At 37.5% G+C, this 21,238-nt stretch overlaps 1 protein-coding gene across 10 annotated transcripts in view; it reads left to right on the top strand.

Annotated features, from left to right (window-relative positions):
* Nucleotides 1–21,238, top strand: part of PTPRM (protein tyrosine phosphatase receptor type M) — an 837,547-nt gene that overhangs the window by 537,328 nt on the left and 278,981 nt on the right. For 6 of the 10 annotated variants that reach the window (XM_021929846.2, XM_021929845.2, XM_017951539.3 and 3 more), the window contains 3 exons: nucleotides 6,141–6,414; nucleotides 7,437–7,473; nucleotides 15,193–15,267. In XM_021929846.2, the coding sequence (XP_021785538.1) occupies nucleotides 6,141–6,414; nucleotides 7,437–7,473; nucleotides 15,193–15,267 (386 nt within the window). The remainder of the gene's footprint in view (nucleotides 1–6,140; nucleotides 6,415–7,436; nucleotides 7,474–15,192; nucleotides 15,268–21,238) is intronic. The other 4 variants (XM_017951542.3, XM_017951543.3, XM_009192400.4 and 1 more) reach the window with 1 other exon arrangement.

Below are 21,238 nucleotides of genomic sequence, written 5' to 3'. Positions count from 1 at the left end.
TACTCGAAATGTGGTGCCTGTTGTGAAGATTAATGATAGGTGGCCTTTTACAGAGTTTCTCAGCCTGAGCCTAATGTTCTAGTTGTTCTTTTTATTATCCCAAACCTCCATAACTAAAGAAATTTTTTCACCCTGCCCTTTGTTCATAATATGGGACGATAATTGAGTTCATATTTCTCACCCAACCTTTCAGCTCTAATTAATATTTTATTATATCAGATTTTATCACTAACTAGCAGAGCAGCAGGGTATTGAACCAAGTGTGGGAGCGAGTGCACAGGCACACACGCACAGAGCAATAGTAACTTGCTGATGCCAGGCAAGCTCCTTGTTAGGAGTTATGGCTGAGAGAACATAAAAAATGCTTGTGGTGCCCAGCAAATATTCCACAGCAATTTCTGGTCAGTCTTATCTACATCAGAGCAGGACAAAGAGAAATTAAAGTTGCTAATGTGGAATATTCAGCCCCACAGGTCTATTTATCCTGTGCAATGTGTTACCCATTGCCAGTTGTCTGTATAAAACTAGTTGCCATTTATCATTGATAATTTAATGAACAGGAGTGTGTCCGATCAGTTACTCTCAGTGTTACCTGCAGGACTCTAAGGAATCTGAGCCGTAATGACAAACACTGAATTCTGATTTTTTTCCACTAATTGTAATTTGGTGACATACTTTTTAAAACTGAGTTCAGTTTCACCAGGTTGTTTGGAGTATTCGGGTGTCATTTCAGTAAAGGCTGACAGATTTAGGAAAAGGCAATGTCAGAGCAAAGAACAAGAGGAAGATAAATTCAGTGTGGCTGCGTGGCAGTAACCCTTAGTTATACATTTATTTTTTCATGCTTTGCATGTAATTAATATTTTCATTTTCTTTCATCTCCCCCATATTAATCTTCAGGAAGATATCAATACTAATCTGTATTCTTTTTATACATATAGAATGGATGATTTTTACCAAAAATTGCAAATCAAGCCAAAAGTCACTCCTAGATGTGATAAAATGAACAATATTGTAAGGCCCTGAAGTGATCAGAAGTGCCTGTTTTAGAGGATTAGCAAAAGCAGCAGTGAAAGGGTTATAACTTTTCTCCTTCTCTCTTCTCTTCCTTACCTCCCTACCTTCTATTATCCAATTGGTAACCCTCTCATATCTTATGGTGAAAAGAAATATGATAAATGGATAACAAAAAATGAATTTACAACTCATCTTGAAATGAATTAGGACAAAAAATTTTAAGTTAATTTCACATATGTATGAGGCTTCCTCTCCAGGAACTCAAAGTTAGGGAAAAACTAAAAACATTTTATCACATTTGAACTTACGAGTCTAAAAAAGTACATGAAAGATGTTCAGATGTTCTTTTCTAGGTTATACTTCATGTGCTATTCCATATAAATGCAGATTTTTCATTCTCCTTGTAAAGGCTGTAGAATTTTGTTGTAGAAACGCCTAGCATAAATTAAACTGTAAATTAAATTTCATTCCATAGGAAAGTTCTGATATAGTGATGTCACAGTGTTGGCAGATTCATCTTCACTGTGGATTATGCTTTTAATATTGCACATGCAGTGGGAAGATTTGATGTAACTTTAAATTCCAGAGTAATGGTAGGACAGGGCGAGGGTGATACAACTTTAATAAACAAAGGCAGCATGGGCAACCCATTAAAAGGATAATAGAATTTAAATTCAACTCACTAAGCTAGAAATTTCTGATCAGTGTTCTATTCTCAGAAATTTGCTTTTTAAAACTCTTTCTAGAAACACCATTCTAACAGTGAGATTTTCAAAGCTAGTTTTGAGATTATGATTGTGGATGGAAAAATTTTATGAAACTCATTAGTGAAGTGATGTTACTTGTACAGATGAAAAACACATCAGCTATAAAGTTCTGTCAAGGTACTATTGACCTAGGTGCTAATAATGTGTTAATTTCCATCAGGGAAACAGCAAATTATGGCACTTGGGCAGCAAATAGGACTTAGCTATTTTTCATTAGCACTTGGGCTTTGATAAAGGGGAATAGAAAAGAGCTGCTTGACCTTTCAGTGCTTAAATTATTAAAGAGCAAATAGATTTGAGGTCTGGATGCTTGCAAATCTAATTTGTCTTGTGGAGCAAGGATGAAAAGACATTTTGGGTTTGAAATTGCTCCAGTCAACTTAGTTCTTCCTTTAATATATCTGAAGATGAGTGGATGGTAGCCATTTAAAAACCAGTATATCTGGAGTAGAGTGTATAATAGAACCCATGCCAACTGGCTAACATGGAGGCCTGTCTAATGATCGTTTAATTCTCAAATTTTCACTTAATCCTCATAAAACTGCTGCTTGAAACAAAAGAATTTTTTCATGTTTGCTTAGATAATATTTATATTGCAAAACAAAATTTTGTATCGTTAGAGAACATCAAACATTGTGTTGTTTAAAATAAACTCAAACAGTGCCTGACACCTATTAGGCACTCAAAAAATATTCGTTGAAATAATAAATCAGTGTACACACTCACGCATCACACCTATGAGCCAGGTTAGGAGAGAGGAATGGGAAGTGAGAGATGGAGGTGCAGGGGGCACATAGAGACATAGCATTTGATTCCCTTAGGTTCATTATTTAATTGTGGGTTATCCAGGATAAACTAAAATATAACTAGCATCCTCTTATCATAAAACCTTTTCCTTGGTCATTGCTTTCTTTTGGCTCTTGAGTATTTGGGAAATGAATACAAAATAGACTTCACATTAAATTTTAATAAGGCAAAGCATCGTCGTGACTATCGGTGTGCTTTCTCCCTCCTGGTACATAGAATGTGTAATATACCCCCAAACCAAATAGAAGCTACTTAAGGATTATAGCATGCTTTCAGAAATACGTACTTCACAGCCAAAGTGTCATGAGACACAACAGTGACTAAACCTTTGCCGTTCTCCTTCAGAAGCTTATAGGACTTTTGAAAATAGTGATACAAGGACACAAAATGGCTATGTCTACATAGAAAACATGTGTTTGTGAGTTTGGAGCAGAGCAAGAGGACATGAAAATGAGGAAACCGACTCTAAGCCATTGAGAGAGGGTCATTGAGGGTCTCAGTTTTAGGACATAGGGCATCTGAGAGTAACTAGAGTTCATTGCCTTGAAGGGAACCACATTTAAGTGACAAACGTGAGTCCAGGCTAGGGTGAAGGAATAGATGCAAAGATGTTTGCGGTAGGATAATCTAGGATCTTGGGACATGGAAAGTCTAGGAGCAGCTGTGCTGCTTTTTTGTCTAGCGGGGTTATAACAGGAGGGAGCTCCTTGCAGGTTGAGAGAGGTAGGAAGATCACAGTGCTCAGAGGACACCAGCCAGGTGCTAAAGTCACTGTGGAGCCCAGGAGAATGTCCTCCCTGAAAGTAGTTAATGACTCAGATACAGATGACAGAAGGAATTGAGGTCAAAGCCAACATTATCATCTATAACTCCCTTGATGTGATAAGTGTGAATCTTTACAATACTCAAAATAAATTGATTGTGGAAAGTCAATGGAGACTAGCTTATGTGTTGGTTGTGTGTGCGGGGGCAAGTGAAAATTCCCTTCAGGCCAGGTGGTTCCCATGAGTGCCTTCACTGGACTTGTGAGTAAGGAATGTCAGCACAGCCTGGTCTGATGATTAGGAGACCTGGCTCTGCTGTCAGACTACCTCTGCCTCTTTAGTAGAATGCCCTGGTAAAATGGCACTTCACCTCTAGACCTCAGTTTCCACATTAGGAAAACGGGAGAAATAAAATCTGTGTGCATTGGGCACCTGGCCTAGCACTTCCGGTATGGAATATCTGCAACAATTTTTTTCTTCACACATATCCTTATTTTCCTGCTTTGTCTAGTATATGGATTTCCCAGAAATTGTTTTTAAGTTGAAGTTTTGAAAATCATGTCATAAAGCAAATGAACCAGAAAAAAGATTTCAAGGAAGTGATGTTAAAAATTATTTTATTGGCCAGGAGCAGTGGCTCATGCCTGTAGTCCCAGCACTTTGGGAGGCTGAGGCAGGCAGATCATGAGGTCAGGAGATCAAGACCATCCTGGCTAACACGGTGAAACCCCATATCTACTAAGCATGCAAAACAAAATTAGCCAGGCGTGGTGGCAGGCGCGTGTAGTCCCAGCTACTCGGGAGGCTGAAGCAGGAGAATGGCATGAATGCAGAAGGCGGAGCTTGCAGTGAGCTGAGCTCACACCACTGCACTCCAGCCTGGGCGACAGAGCGAGACTCTTTCTCAAAAAAAAAAAAAAAATATATATATATATATATATATATATATGTATGTATATAAAATTAAATGGAGAATCACTTTGCAAAGAAAATATTCTTATGGTTTCTCTCTTTTGTGAGATCAGTCCTCGTATGTTGAATAAAAAATCTAGATATATGAAATCCATGTTTGAGATTCACTTAATTCTCTCATTTCGTAGGAGAAAAAACTCAAATAAATTCATTGAAATACATTTAAAACCCCAGCTTTTAGCAGAATTAGCATTAGAGCCCAGACCAGTGCATCGTTTTTACCCCGACAAAAGCGATTTCAAGAGAGTGATCACACTTCTTCAGGACTGTTTTTAATGGAATTCCAGGTTAGATTTGTTTCACAGCTGTCCACTGTGGCTGTGCTACAGAACAGGCAGTACTTAGTCTTCCACTTTGACCTTGAGCCTTTGCCTTTACTATTGTATGAATGATCCACTGATGTGGAGCATTCTACATGACTCAATCCAATAGAAAGTATCTGCCGTTTAGGAAATAAGAGTTGTACTCCTTTTTTTTAAGTTTACATCACTGGTAAAATTCACTTTTTCACTGCCCTGTAAACCTGCTGGTTACCTGGCTACTGAGAAATGAGTCTGATATTCTAAAACAACTGATTTTTATTTAGACAGAGTTACCAACAGGATGGCAGCACACATTTCGTTACTGTAATAGAAGGTGCTAAGTGGTTGTGCCCACAGAGATAGGCGGTTCTACGAATGCAGATTCGGAGGTCACATAGAGAGGAACCTCCGTAGGCATTCCCTGCCATGGGTGGGGATGGCAGGCAGCCCTCTTCTGTGCCTTTTCCTTGGTATTAATGGGTTCTGTACTGAGCAGCTCTTGGTTCATGAGAATTCTGGTGCCTTTTTGATACTGTAAGAAAAAGATCCCTCGTCCTGCCAGAGGACTTACAATCTAATCTGGAGTCAGTTCAGAGAAGCTTTAGTTTTTCTCAGCATAAGAAACTTTTTTTTTCCAACAAAACTGCAAACAACATTCATCACTCCAGCAAATATATTAAATAAATATATTAATTTTCTGAAAATCCATCAGTTCAAGGTTTTCCCATTCTCCTAAGGTTACTTCAGAATTCAAAGACATTGGAAGAGGGTGGGCAGGTACCAGAGACCTGCTCCTTAGTGGGACTGTCACCCTTGCAGACATCTTCAAAGATACCCATGCCCAGCCCATTCTTATATGAGATTCGAGGGGCCTTGTTCATGACTTAGTCTTACTAATCACTTGGAACTCCAAGGCTTTGGTTTTTGAAACTATAATCCCTTATCTCTGCTTTTCTTATGCATTTCTTTCCACTGACTGAATATGGTGAGGGCGAAGGAACATAAGAAAACATAGGAAGATAAACCTTAGTTAACATGAATCACTACACATTGTGTTTTGTGATTTGTTAAAACTTTGCTTCTGTTGTCATTAAAGAAAATAATGCATTGCTTTTTAAAATAAATTTATAGTTGGTATAATTTAATTGTATTTGTCAGGTAAACTGAGTTAATTGTAAAATCATCTTCAGTTACATGTGAGAAAAACATTACTTCTGCGCAGATAAACAGTAGAGATTATCATATTAAAAATTTTAAATGACGGTGAATTTTGTTTCTCTCACTAAGTAGTGTTGTTTTGGGTGGGAGAGTTCTGAAGAAGAACTGAAGTACCCTCCCTCTCTTTCTCTGAGCAAGTGCTGCATGAGAGTCTGTTATATACCAAGCACTCAGTATCGACTGCATCCAGTGTGTTCTTTATTTTGAGTGTCCTATGGGTCTATGCAGTTGAAGGCAGAGTGGATCAGTTCAGTTATCATAAAATATCATTGATGATACTCTTGTTTTTCTAGTGTCTATCAAATAGTTGTTGAGGAAGAACGTCCTCGAAGAACTAAAAAGACAACAGAAATCTTAAAGTGCTACCCAGTGCCAATTCACTTCCAGAATGCTTCTCTGCTGAACTCGCAGTACTACTTTGCTGCAGAATTTCCTGCAGACAGCCTCCAAGCTGCGCAGCCTTTTACAATTGGTGATAATAAGACATACAATGGATACTGGAACACTCCCCTTCTCCCCCATAAAAGCTACAGAATTTATTTCCAAGCTGCTAGTAGAGCCAATGGGGTAAGTTGTACAGATAACTGTTTACTTTGGCTATTCGGGGTTGTTAATGTGAACATGGATTAAGTAAAATAGTAGTAAAATTGAAGTCATGCTTTTCTGCATTTCTACTTGTAAACAAATGTGATTTTTCTTCTCTTAAAATTATTTCCGTCTAGAGAAATTTATGGAAAGAAACGAATATACTCATCTTTATATATATATATTTTTTTGTTTGGAGGAGTTTATCATCAACATGATGGGTTTTATTTTCAGTTTTCCTGTTACCGAAAGTTGGCTGGCAATTCTGCTTAGCTTACTATTTTACAGGAAGACAGTATAGCTCCAACACATACATTCAGCTCGTTTAAAATGTGAGATTCACAGCATCTGTCTTTTCAGCATAGTCTGTCCCATGAAAGAAATGGGAACTGAAGAAGTTCCACAGGAGTTTCTACTTCCTATAGCTGTGACTAAATTTGGTGTCTTTTTTTTTTTTTTTTTCGTAAGAGAAAATAGAAAGATGAGAGGGAAACAAAATAAAAAGTGTCATTTCTGAATTTGTTTCCCTTTCCTGTTCAGACCAGTGCAGAACTCTGGTTGAGATTGTGAAGGCTCCTTAGAGAGAGGAAATGTTTCACACATACCACAGTGGGTCCCTCCTTCACAGCATAGGTCTAGGTACCATTGTCAGCTTAACTTTTGCTGGTGAAAAGCGGGGAAATCTGAGATGCATCGTACTTCTCCAGTGCTGTTTGCTCAGGGGGAAGTACAGGGACGGTGAAGGAGGTCCGGGGCCACCAGGCAGAGGCATTTTAAGTGTAGCTCCTTGTTCATCATCTGGTCTAGAAATGCCCAGCACCACCGGCTCTGGAGCCAGAAAATGTATCTGAGTGTGGTTCAAAGAATAATTGCTGTGTGATTAAAGACACGCCTGGAACAGTGAGATCCCTCTTTATCAGTGTTATTTAAATAGAACTATAGATATTTCTATTTGTTTTAAATAAAACATGAATAATGATTTTCCATCTCTTTATTTGACACAGGAAACCAAAATAGACTGTGTCCGAGTGGCCACAAAAGGTAGGTTGAAATTGTGGAATGCTCTCCTAATTAATGTTCCTTAAAAGTTTATTTTAACCTATGTTTCAAAACTTTTTGAACTGTAACTTGATTGAAAATAAATGTATTATATGTACATATATATGCATGAATGCATGCATGTATTAGGATCTGATGGTAATTAACATTGACTGACTGTAACTCATATAGATACTTTTTAAAATAAGAAGCTGTATTTCTGTGTTCCAAGCAGTTTTCAATAGTCACCTTTTTCAAATTTTTTCAAATGAATTTAATTTTTATATGATCTCAGTACACGTTTTTAAAACCATAGTATCATACCTGGTTAGTACTACATCCAGTGAATCTTGATATGCCAAGGAATAAAATATCACCGACTATTTTTAAGCAGTGATCGAATTATAGTAGCAGTAGAAAGTGGAGTCCACATGGGCTTTTTTCACTGGTGGTGCGTGTCTCTTTGAGCCTAGTAACCAGGTTATGTTACTGTGGAGTGTCTATTTCCCAAGCCTGGTTAAAACTCTGAGATAATGTGATAGAGGATGAGCTGCAAAAGTGGGTAGGGCGAGTTACCCTGAGCTCCCCACATAGCACCTCCTGCAGAAGCAAGTGCAGACGTGTGTTTGTGAACATGAGCTGTCATCTGGTCAACTTGACAGTGTTGTTTTAACCATCACATCCAGAAATGTATAAGAAAATGATTTGAGAAATTTAAAATGTCATCTTAAAATGAGGCAATATAAATTAACACTCAAAGTTAAATACCCTCATTTAGACCATTGGAGTGACCATGAGTACAGTGGGAAGTTCTGTATGATTTAATTTAGAGGCGATGGTAAAAACACATCATTAGGTCTGTAGCAGAAGATTTAATTGGGTCATACTTGATGAGTTGTGTTGGATAAAATAATTTTTTGTTGTTGTTTAACTCTCAGGTGAATATAGTTTGAATATACCATGATGTACATGTGCATTTTCAAAATTCTCATTGAATTCTTATTTTGTGAACCTACATGACTTTTTTAGTCAGTGTTAGCTCAACAAATATTTCTTGGTTGCATGTTTTGTGCAAGGTATTGTGTGAGGTACTCACCTCATTTGTATCTTGTTTGTCCTCATGGGCTTGTAGTTCTATATCCAAACATCGATTTATACTAATTTTAAAACACTCAATTTTTATATCATATTATACCTAAGTGACTTTAGTACAGGAATAAATTGATATTTACTGAAATTATAGCTGCTTATGTGTTTCATAAATTGCCGTATGCTATCAGCTATTAATTATTATAGGACGATGAAGCCCTTGAACCAGGTATCCATTGATGCTCTTAGATCTCAAGGTTTTGGTCCATGCTCATCCACAGGAATTTCAAAATACTGCTGTATCACATTTCACTTAGGCTTAAGGCCTGAAAAAGTAAATCCTGCTCCAGGGCCCCTAGTTTATAATGCTCAATGTTTAACGTCACAGCTGAAAGTTTTGAAACCTCTTTCATACATGTGTTCTCATTTATTTCTTCATTACTATGAAAAGGGAAACAGGTACTGCTATTCTTATTTTTTAAGATGAGGAAAAGGTGTATTTTTGGAGATGAATTGACTCACCAAGGTGACTCAGCTGATAGTCTGGGGATCAAGGCCTGCACTCCTAGCCCCAGTGTTTCTTTCACCATTGCTCATGGCTCGTCACCCAGCAGCACCTCTGGCCAGTGACAGTATTGTGTAGTGTAAGCATCAGACCTCTTTGTGAGGGTTGAGCCACTGCCCAATTTACTGTGAAAACAACAAAATATCTGTCATCATGCTCATTTACATAGTTAAATAATTATATAAATAACACACTAGTAAATGTGGAAACCTGACAAGTTTGCTGTTTTCACAATAGATTGAATTAGATAGTGATTTGGATCATTCTCTTCCATCAGCTAGATTTCATCAATATTGTAATTTGTTTTTCAATTCACCAAAGGATGATTAAGCAATCAGATGACCTGATTGACTAAATATTCCCCACTCCTATTTTCTGAGTCATTTGCAAACATTTACACAGCAACAAACTCTATCCAAAGAACCTCTTTTGGGAAAAGAGGGAAACAAATTTTAATATTTACTGCATTACATTGTCATTTCTGTTACATCAAATCATAGCACAAGAGGAAATCTTGGAAGATATTCTCCCTCCAGGCAAAACTACACTGTTTTGCGCTATTTTATTAAGTTCTCCATGGACGAATTCAGCAACCCTCCTTTCAGCACAGTGTAATGTTTCATCACCTTTTAGTCAGAAAATTTGTCCTTATTGATACTGGAAATTCTCTTGCAACATGAGAAGCCATTCCATCTTGACTACATAGTCAAAACAGAGAAATGGAAGATCTAATAACTGTTGGTACCACAGAGTAAAGATGTTTAAAATGTAAAAGAGTTCAAACATCCTGAGTGTGTGTTGCCACATACTGCTCACACTGCTATGGCTTAATTGAGTTTTCAGATACAGAATTGCTTTCCTAAGCAACATTTTGAATGTACAAAGATTTCAGTGTTCTCCTGAAACAACTGTTGACAAGTATCTTTATAAAGAAAGTATGGAGGTGGATTTGTTTTCACTAAGAGCTAGCTTATAATTTAAAGTAAGGGTATGTCTCTTAAAAATATATTTCATACTATTTATAAATTTAATGTAGTGATTATTTTAATCATATTCCAAAGATATATTTTGACACTCATCATCTTAAATATTAACTTCATAAAAGTTAGACAGGAAGAAACCTAAGCTGTATTATTATATATCTCCCTATGTGTGGGGGATTGTCTATATTTTTATGCATCCTCTTCATTTATGCACCTAGATAAATTTCCTATAGGTACATGTTAACTATAGGCAAACTCATCACAGAATATTCTCTCTTGAGTTAAACGATAAAGACACCATACACCAGGGTATACGTGATGTTTATGTGTTACCTGCCCAATTCAAGGGATTGCTTTTAATTGTATAGTGGAGTGAATAGAGGAGCTTTTAAATATTTCTTAAAATCTGTGAAATTGTATTTTTCATTAACATTCACATTTTTATAGTTGAATTTTTAATGACCACTTGTCCAACTGTGTTTTAGTGATTAGTGTATGTGTTTCTTTAGCTTTTATATTCACCATAGTGGTCTCATGGCAACTAGTAGGGTGGAAACTCTTTGCAGCTAGTTTTAGAAGGCTTCACTGATGATCAATTCTGAACTGATAGGGTACACTAAAACTCCAAATGTCTTATTTGTAAGTTAGATTTCTTATATTTAATGAGGTCTATTCATTCTAATTGATGTAACAATTTAAGCCATGTACATTATCTTAATCTTCCATAAAATAAGATTTTTTCATAATATTATGGCACCGCATGTTTGTCCTTGGCAGTATACCCATTTGGGAGCTTTCCTGTTGTCCATTTAAAAATTATTTGAGTGCCTCCTTGATTTATAAAAGTGCTGGCTGGCAACGGTGGCTCACGCCTGTAATCCCAGCACTTTGGGAGGCTGAGGCAGGCAGATCACAATATCAGGAGATCGAGACCATCCTGGCTAACACAGTGAAACTCCGTCTCTACTAAAAATACAAAAAAAAAATTAGCCGGACGTGATAGCAGGCATCTGTAGTCCCAGCTACTTGGGAGGCTGAGACAGGAGAATGGTGTGAACCCGGGAGGCGGAGCTTGCAGCGAGCCAAGATCGCGCCACTGCACTCCAGCCTGGGCGACAGAGCGAGACTCCGTCTCGAAAAACAAAAAAACAAACAAAAAAAGTACTTTGGGGTTTTTTTGGGTTTTGATATATGGGGAGCAGTCATATATGTTAATTTGATCCTCTCCTTGCTGTTATTTGACTATTGTCTAGCTGAAGCTTGTACAACCCATGGCCTGTGGACCACATGCAGCCCAGGATGGCTTTGAATGCTTCCCAGCACAAATTTTTAAGCTTTCTTAAATCATTATGAGATTTGGCTGGGCATGGTGGCTCACGCCTATAATCCCAGCACTTTGGGAGACTGAAGGAGGAGGATCACCTGAGGTCAGGAGTTCGAGACCAGCCTGGCCAACGTGATGAAACCTCGTCTTCACTAAAAATACAAAAATTAGCTGGGCACAGTGGCAGGTGCCTTTAATCCCAGCTACTTGGGAGGCTGAGGCAGGAGAATCACGTGAACCCAGAGGGCAGAGGTTGCAGTGAGCTGAGATTGCACCATTGCATTCCAAACTGGATGACAGAGTGACATTCCATCTCAAAAAAATATATAGAGATAGATAGATATAGATATATATGATTTATGCATGGGTTTTTTTTGTTTTGTTTTGTTTTGTTTTAAGCTCATCGACTGTTGTTAGTGTATTTTACATGTGGCCCAAGAAACTTCTTCCAGTGTGGCCCAGGGAAGTCAAAAGATTGGACACCCCTGGTCTAGCCAGAAATCAAAACAAAGGCTTCATATAAACACATGCTAAATTATTTTCCAAAAGTATTAATCAGACTGTAAGCCTTAAACAAAAAGAAAACAAAGCATTTTTTCAATGTTATATTTTAAGGGAATTTTTCATGAAAAGATTATTCATTTCACTGTTTTTGTATGTTTAGTATTTTATTTAACTTAAAATTGTAATGGAACATAAATATGGCTTATTGGAAGACCTTGAGGAAACTTTGAAGGATTTCTGTTGTCCTGATATAATTTCTATATTCAGAAATTTGAATGTTTCTTTTTTTAATCACTAAGGTTTTTGAGAAGTTTCTACAGACTGTTTTTCTGTTCACTGTTTTGTTCAATGAAATACTATGCTTTGTAGGCCATAATGGTACAGAATGAAAGGGCGCTGATAAAAGAACTGAAAAGATTGTCTGTTGAGATGTAAAGCTAATTAAGATTCCTTTTAATTTCTTATATTCTCTACATGAGAAAATGAATTATATAGCAAGACCACTCATATATGCTAATCTGCTGTTATTTAGGCTTTGGATTTAGAAATAGGAACAGTAACATTCATCATTCAGCATTTTATAGAGAAAATGTACTTTTTTCATGATCTGAAATAATCTTGATAATGTACATCATGAGTATATTAAGGCCCCCTGAGAAGTTCCTAAACAGAAGAAACCTGAAAAACCCTATGCCTTCCAAATGTATTTGATCCAAATTCATTTTTTAAGGAACACTCAAGTCATGCAAAATGCAGTTAGGTAAATGCTGGCTCAGCACGTTCCAGAAGATCCCACTGCACATAGCTGAAATGACCACTTAGAAGTCTGATCCACAGGGACCTTACGTTTATCAGCACCAGATATTGTCTTCAAAGTATAGGATTGGAATTTCTGTCTTTATTCCAGTTCTGTACTTTGAAGACAATATCTGGAGCTGATAAATCCTGTATCTTTTTTCATTATAAAAGAGAGTATCACCAAACTTAGTGATAATTCTCTTTTATAATGCATCTTTATTGATATTTTAAGTTAGAGGTCAGCAAACTTTTTATGTTAAGGGCCAGATAATAAATATTTGAGGCCTTGTGGGCCATATGGTCTCTGTCACAACTACTCAGCTCTGCTCTTGCTGGGCAAGAGCAGCCATACGCAATACATAAACAAGCATGTGTTCCAATAAAACTTTATTTGCAAAAGCAGGTGGTGGGCCTGCTGACCCATTAGAAGATAATGTATAGCATAATCAAATTTTTTCCTCATAACTAAAAATAATAGTTACCAATAAACACTTTACAAAGCAGAACATAGAGATCATATAAAAATCCTTCCTGATATTTATAATATACTTTTTACATGGTAGACTTAGCTTCTGATTATAGTTTGAGTTCCTTTTTATTTGTGAATACCTGGCTGACTGACATAGCTATTTTCAAGTAACTTTTTGTTCATATTGTTTACCTTTTTGGATATTAGGTGCTCTGTTTCTCTTTTCCTTTTTTTTTCTTTCTTTCTTTTTTTTTTTTTTATTCTTGAGACAGTGTCTTCCTCTGTTGCTGAGGCTGGAGTGCAGTGGCACGATCTCAGCTCACTACTGCAACCTCTGCCTCCTGTATTCAGCAATCCTCCTGCCTCAGCCTCCCAAGTAGCTGGGAGTACAGGTGCAAGCCACCACACCAGACTAATTTTGGTTTTTTTTTTAGAGATGGGGTTTCGCCATGTTATTCATTTGATCTCGAACTCCTGAGCTCAAGCAATCCACCCACCTCAGCCTCCCAAAGTGCTGGGATTACTGGTGTGAACCACGGCACCTGGCCTGCTCTGTTTTTCCATAAAACAGTTTCATTTTTCTCAAAAGGAGAACAAGTCAGACTCTCCTACAGATAATGCAGAACTGCATAGGAGTATTGGTTGGAGCAACATTAGTCTATGACCAAACAAAAATGTTATGTGTATGAAACTTGGAATTGGTACCAACTTTGTAACAATCTTAGAAATAACATTTTACTGTGTACAGCTTATTATAACAGTATTCAAAACTGCATAATATGCCATATTAAGAAAATTATCTCTGTAATGCATCAATGTACTGGGAGCTGCCTATTCTCTGACCAAACGGTTTGTTTGTTAATCTCACTTGACAAAACTAGAATATTTTCATTAATAATGTGTGAAAGACTGTTACACCATTTTTAACTCAGTTGCTGCAGTTGTCTAGTTGTAAGCAGCACTGCTTGCATGGTGCAGAGGGATATTTCAAAATATTATGCAGCAGCAGTTTTGGGTTTAATTGTCTGCAGATGGTAGATGATCTATTTTCCTTACTCGCTGCCACATTTCTAATAGTACCCAGGCTGTTCCATGTAAATTAGTAATCTTTCATGTAAGCCTGTCCTTAATTTTCCAATATTTTTTCTTTGCATCATTTTCCAGCTGTATCATGTTAGAATTGATGTTTTAATTTTCTATTTTTTTTTAAATATCTGTGTGTCATTAATGTTAACCACTTAAACACAACTGCTGAGCTGTGCAAGCAAACTAAGAAGGCAGCCTGGTCTGCTTCAAGACTCTTAATCATTTCTTTGTTCACATGTTAAGCATGATAACTATAGCAAAGGAAATTTGTAGTTTCTATTCTTTTCCAACCAATACTTTGAGATGCATTTTTTTTTCTCTTAAAGTGAAAAAATAAAGTTCCTAAATGGAAATCTGCATTAAATTTAGATATCAGAGAAATTTTTTCACCTAAAAACGTTTTTAGTGAAAGAGTATAATATTCTTCTTTACAAAGGTGATTTAGCAAGAAGAGAAAATATTGTGAGTTCAACAATAGAATGTTACAACAACCTAATAAGTTCTAAAAGCCTAAAGTTTGGATCACCAGAATTAAGAATGAATCTTTAAGCACCACACTCAATTTCAATTGGAAACACTACTCAGTCTTCAGGTTTATTTAGGACGAATGTTGTTGGTTTTGTTTTCCTTTTTTTCTTCTTCAGTTAATCTATCCAAGATCTCAGCCAAAGCTTGCAACTGTGTCATAGTTAGAAATCCAACTGCCTGACTAGGGCTTGTTTAAGGGAAACGAATTCAGAATATTCAGGACCTTGCTATGTTTTTTTTTTTTTTCTTTTTGTTGTTGGTAGAACAAAGTTGCGACAATTTGATAGACTGATGGGGATTCTTCTTGCTAGCCTAGCTTCAGTCTGGCTTTTTTCTCCCTCATGCATGCTGACCTGGAAATCTTCCTTTGCCTTAGCTGCGATAATCGTGACTCAGCTTACAACACCTTACATTCGCATCGCCCCCGCTGCAGGCGACGGCCAACTAACAGGTCAGATGTTCGAGTACAGACGAGTCATCTTGCCCATTTCCCACTCATTTTTCTCAGCTTTGTTTCCCCTCTACATTTCCTCCTTTGCTTAAGGCCTGTTTACAATGTTTCAGACCCTTGGTACAGACCTTTGCTCGTATTAAATTAAGTGACATGCTTGGCCTCTTCTGTGTGCACATTTATATCCATGCATCAAGTACAACTCCACTGCATGTTTTCATTGTGTGTTTGGTCTGTTGGTATGTTTCTTTCTAGCCTAATGTTATATAGAAATGAAATTTGCTGGACTTGAAATAGCAATAACATCAAACAGGGTTTCCAACAAAATACATAAAGATATATTCCTAGTTTTCCAAATTAGTCTAAAATGGTATTGAGATTTAAGGGTACAAGAGGTTTATTTTTTACCTTGGCTGGTCTAGTTTGCACATACATTTAGCTATACACAATCTTGGATGCCAGTATTATTAAATGAAGCCCCCCAAAGGTGTTTAGGGTGACAATGTTCTAACAGCTTTGTGTGTACATACAGTAGTTGCAGAGCTGATTGCATTCCTTATAGATCCTTGTTGCAAAGCACAGTGTTTATATAAATCATGCAGAGGCATATCTGCAAGTCAGATGCTTTGAATAATTCAGGAAAGTTTAGAAAAATTGGCTTAGAGTCACGGAGTTGAACTGTGCTTCCTTAAACCAAGAGAAATGAGCTTGTTCACTCTTCCCGCTAAAGCCTTGTAGACGTCTCTATACATTCATATAGGAAAAGAGTCCAGTAAATTACTTCTAGTGAACTCCAGAAGACAAACTTTTTTGCTTCAACAAAAGCAAGTCATTGTCAAGATTTCTAACATAATTACATGGGCAGGACTCAAAATTCTGGTTTCAGAAGCACCTGCGTATAGTCTAGGCCTGATGAAAACCAAGTAAGAAGCAGAAACTACTTTCTATATGATTTTCACTCCAGCAATTGTTTTTTGTGTGTGAAACTAGGCAATGTCCCCTAACATTTAAGAAAATGGTAAAGCTTAACTCATGGTAATAAATTAAAAATGTTTAAGTTGTTCTGTGAACTTATTATTTTGGACAATAAAGAAAGCTAAGCCTCAGGAAAATTACAGACTGGTGTTATAAGGTAAAGAAATGTAAAATAATTCTATTTCCTTCTCCACTGGAATTCTGTACATATTTTCAGTTCTCTATTTCAGGGCCGAAAAGCTATCAATTTATTGACAGTTCTGTCTCCCTTGCCTTCAAGTTTCTTTTAGGAGTATTTCTTTTCCTGATTGAAGTTCTACTTGTTACAGACTCTTCCTTCTCCCAAGCTTCTGAAGTGTTCTTCCCACAAGTAAAAGTATTTGAGGGACAATGCCTTTCTTAAGTCCTCCCCACTAAAACCTTCACCTTTCAGGACTGGCCTGTGGTACTCTGTGTAGGATTAGGAGTCCATCTTGAAGGTTATTGGGATCTTTCAGCAACTCTAACCACCCATTGTCTGAGCCAGCACCAGACTCATCAGTACATTGTTAAAAATGGGTTGTTCCCACCTTCGTAAAACAAGTACTTATGAAATATAATTCAACAGTCCTTTTCCCAAGCTTTACCTATAATCCACTAAGTTCAAATGAAGCATGTTGTTTACTAGGAATGAAGTAAGCGAACCTTCTGAATATAGCTTTCACTCTAAAACTTGCCTGATTGAGAAGATACTTCATAAAGCAGCCCCCGTCGTAAGGCATTCAGACCCAGTGAGTGTCATTATTTTGGAGCTAGTCCAAAGGACACACACACAACTGCAATGTGTGGCTGCTATTCCTCTTAAGAGCTACAGGTGATCTACCTCATTTACTTTGGTTTATTAGGGATTAAAATGATGGAGTGTCAGAATAAGCCTCAAAAACCAGTAAAAAACTATTCTTGTTCTTTCTTCAGTATTTACTGCTGGTTTTAATGATGGTTAATCTTACCCAGATAAATTCACACTCAAATGATATTTCTTTTGCATTTTCCATTTGCATCACCCATCAACTTCGATAGAAGTAACACTGTCTTTTTTTAAGGGATTTATTCAGGAGTCATACCGCAAGCCTGAGACTTAATTCATTCGATCATTTATTTGACATTTATTGAGCACCTTATCTGTGCCAGGTATGAATCAACTAACTCTTTTCAGGAGTTTTACTTTGTATGGTTGCCTAGACACCTTGGCATCAAGTACATTTGCATTAGTAACCCCAAAACCTACATAAGTGCATAGTCAGATGAGTGAAAAATTAGTATCATACTTGTCATTCAGCAAACCTAAGAAAAGACAGCAGTTTTACAACTGATGGGAACCAAAGGACCTGTATTTCAAACCGTTTCTCACTGTGGCAAACAGCCTAGGAAATGGTCAGTGGGACAGCTCTGAACGGTTTCTATCTCTGACCCATTCAACCGCTGTGTTTAATAGATCAATCCTGGCCTTTCCAGAAGCCAATAGAAGATACAGGAGGTATACATTCTGAAGTGCCTTCAGCTCTTTTTTGTTCATTTTGTTCTAACTGTGCTGACATCTTGCCCCTAAAAATCCTATTTGATGCTGTACTTGCACTGGGAAGCTTTTGTGAGATCATGAGTCCTTCGCCTTGCTGTCCCTGTTGTACTGCTATGTGGTGCTTGCTGGTTAGGTTTCCCTTAGTGTAGGTGGGCCCTCCCCTACTTGTCTACCACCAACGAAAACAAGAACCTTGGTGATCTGACCCCAGCACCTAGGACTGTGCCAGGCATGATAGCTACTCAGGAGGCTGAGGCAGGAGAATTGCTTGAACCCGGGAGGCAGAGGTTACAGTGAGTTGAGATCAAGCTACTGCACTCCAGCCTGGGGGACAGAGTAAGACTCTGTCTCAAAAAAAAAAAAAAAAAAAAGCTCATAAATATTTCTTGACTGAGATCTTTGAGTGGCCCAGGTGTCAGGAGGGTTCCAAAGAAGGAGTTTGTGGAATGCAAGGACATTTCATAAGCAGTCCTGTCATTGCCCTGGGGAGTGTTGCTTAAACTTCTTGACCCCAATCAATGATAAGAAATACATCATCACCCAGTACTGTATACACACATATACATACATGTAAGTTTAACTGCAACAAAAACTTTTAGAACCATACTTCCAACACTACTCACTGCATACATAAGATATACCCTGATTTTTGTATTCTGTTCTACATTATTCTTTTTCATTTTAGAAAAAAAAAATTCTGGTTGCTACCTTCTAAATTGATTTCATTTCCCATTAATGAGTTGTCATCCACAGTTTAAAAAAAATGCTCTGCTAAGTTACTAACTAGATTTAGGAGACAGTAAAGAGGAGTGGAATGTCTGACTGGAATGAAGGTTCTGTCTACCTCAGAAATCCTGCTCTAAAGAGTACACACAGAGAAAGTTCTAGAAATTGGAAATGCCCCTAGTCTCTTTCTTCCCTTTATCTTGTGATTCACTGTTCATAATACAGAAATGATTTGGGAAGAAAATAGAAAGCTATACATGCTAGGAATCTCTTTAAAACCTTTTTATTTTACACATATATCTAGGCTATTTATTTTAAATTAAGATATCTTTGTTTATGATTTAATAACCCAGCCAACCATGACATGCTGTGGAGAATGCTATATATATGTTTATTTTAAGTCAGTAGACCTTTCCATTGCAAATAAAACAAACCCTAGGTGTTTCAACTCACAAAAGCATGAAACAGCTTTCTCCTGTTCCCAGTGTAGCCCGCAGGCACCCAGGAAGTATTTTGAATTGTTTGCTGAATGACTGAATGAATAACAGTTGATGACCTGTCTTACTAAATTTATTCCTAGGTATTTTATAGCTTTCATTTATTATTGTGAGTAAATTTTGAGCAAATTTTGATTGAGGGAAGGAATATTTTGAAACTGGTTTGTCTTCTTTTGACTGATTTTGTTACTTTCTGCAAGATTGCAAAATATGTCTCTTTCATATATATATATATATATAAATTTAATAAGCTTTTCCATTGCAAATAAAACAAACCAATGGTTTTTCAACCCACTTACAAAAGCATAATTTCAGTCAGCCATTGCTTTTGGCAAGAGCCATTAAAAAGGTTGAATGTTAATTGATTTTCTAAGAGAATGGCCCAGCCACTCCTACCAACATTATCTGTTTTCCTCCTACTCCGCTGACTGTGTCTGTCCACTTCTCTACTTCCCACCCATCAGCCCCTACCTCACATCCTAAGTCCTCTTTATCTGCAGTAAACCATGGCAGAGCTAAATGTCTGTCCTTCTGTGGACCCAAGGTTCTCTATTTGTAAGATGAAGATATACCTGATCGGATCTTAGCCACACTGAGTAGCAAGGAGGACAACGTATGGCTTGAAGATGGTGGGATTGTTTACTGAACATTAGCTTAGTCGGTAGCAGTAACAGCACATACAAAGGTTCTGTGGTGCGATGAAGCATAGGCAGATATGAAGAATTGCAGAAAGGTCATCATGGCTGGAGAGCAGAGAGCAAAAAGGATGTGTGGGGTGAGCAGTAAGATTGTATAGGCCAACTGTGACTGTGTACCTTACATTAAGGACTTCAGTCTTGATCCCAGGAGCAGTGGGAAGCAGTTGAAGTGTTTTAGGAGGGGCAGAAAGGATCAGGTTTGCACTGTATACTGCAGCCACACTAGAAACATTGGAGAAGAGATGAAAAAGGCCAAAAGACCGAAAGTAAAACTAAGAAATGGAAAACTATCAACACACTGGAAAAAAAAAAAAAGAACAGAGTAAGTTGATGTGAATAGAAGAGTTAAAAGCCAGGAAATTAATACAGTAAGTACTGGTCATGGAGAATGGACCAGCTGCAGTCAGCATGGAGGAGCACATGCTAGGGAACTTAGGGACAGGGTCAGCCATATCAAAGGAATGCTTAGAATCCCTTCCAGGGGCCATATTTTATGTATCTTCAAACTTTCCTCAGCCTGCCACTCAATGCTTGGCACATGAACGGCACTCAGAGTCCAGCTGTATTTTCTTTGATGGGATGAAGTTATTTGTAAAAGATAAAATTCCCTTGAAGAGTGAACTAATTTCCACACTGCTTTTTTAAAAAAATAAATAAATAAATAACATCCCTGCCACAGTGGCACTTCCAGCTGTGACTGCAGTCAGGGTGAATGGGGTTTCAGGAGGGGCAGCTGGACCAAGAGCTACACAGACCCCCTCCAGTTAGCCTCCCTTCAGACAGTGCATACAGTGTAGCTCTGACAGAAACCAAAGTTGCAGCTTTCTGTCACTGAAATATGTAGCTTTAGGGAGCTGTCCTGTGAGCACTATCCTCTAGTATACTAGAGAAGCAATCATTCATCCATTCATTCATCGTTTCCATCGATGAGCTTTCACCCCTCGGAGAGCCGGCCATACCTTGAGCTCTACATTAGAGAGGAGGAACATTCCTGGAAGTGTAGGGTACGCTCTTTGCTCCGCAGGAACTCATATTTAGGGCCTTTGTTAAGACCAACATAAACAGTTCAGTAAATGCTCCACTTGCATGAGCTTACCAACATCTTGAACTATTTGTAATAGTGGTGACTGGGTACTAAACTAAGTTAACATATACTCAGTTGCACTTGAAAACATACTATCTATATGATACTGGAGTGCTTTTCAGTGTCAGAAGCTTCAATTTAACCTTTTGAGAGAATTTTGGATAAAAATTAAGGGAAGAAAATGCCTCCTTTAGATTTCTTTATAAATAAAAAATGGCTAAACTCATTTAAGCAGGTAACCAACTGATTGAAAGAAGTGGCTAACTTAATACTACCGTTTTCCAACTAACTAGGTATCTTACTTTTTGTCACATGCAGTATTCTGTAAATATAGATGATGAACAATTCACATGCACTGTTGTGGGCATTTCATATTAAATGACAGAGGGGGACATCAGTGCTATGTGTTTTGGCTACGGAAGTTAAGACAGAG

Source organism: Papio anubis, chromosome 19, assembly GCF_008728515.1.
Source record: "Papio anubis isolate 15944 chromosome 19, Panubis1.0, whole genome shotgun sequence".
In the NCBI taxonomy this organism is placed as follows: domain Eukaryota; kingdom Metazoa; phylum Chordata; class Mammalia; order Primates; family Cercopithecidae; genus Papio; species Papio anubis.
Note: the sequence above shows the minus strand (reverse complement) of the source record. Positions and strands in the feature narration are given on the sequence as shown.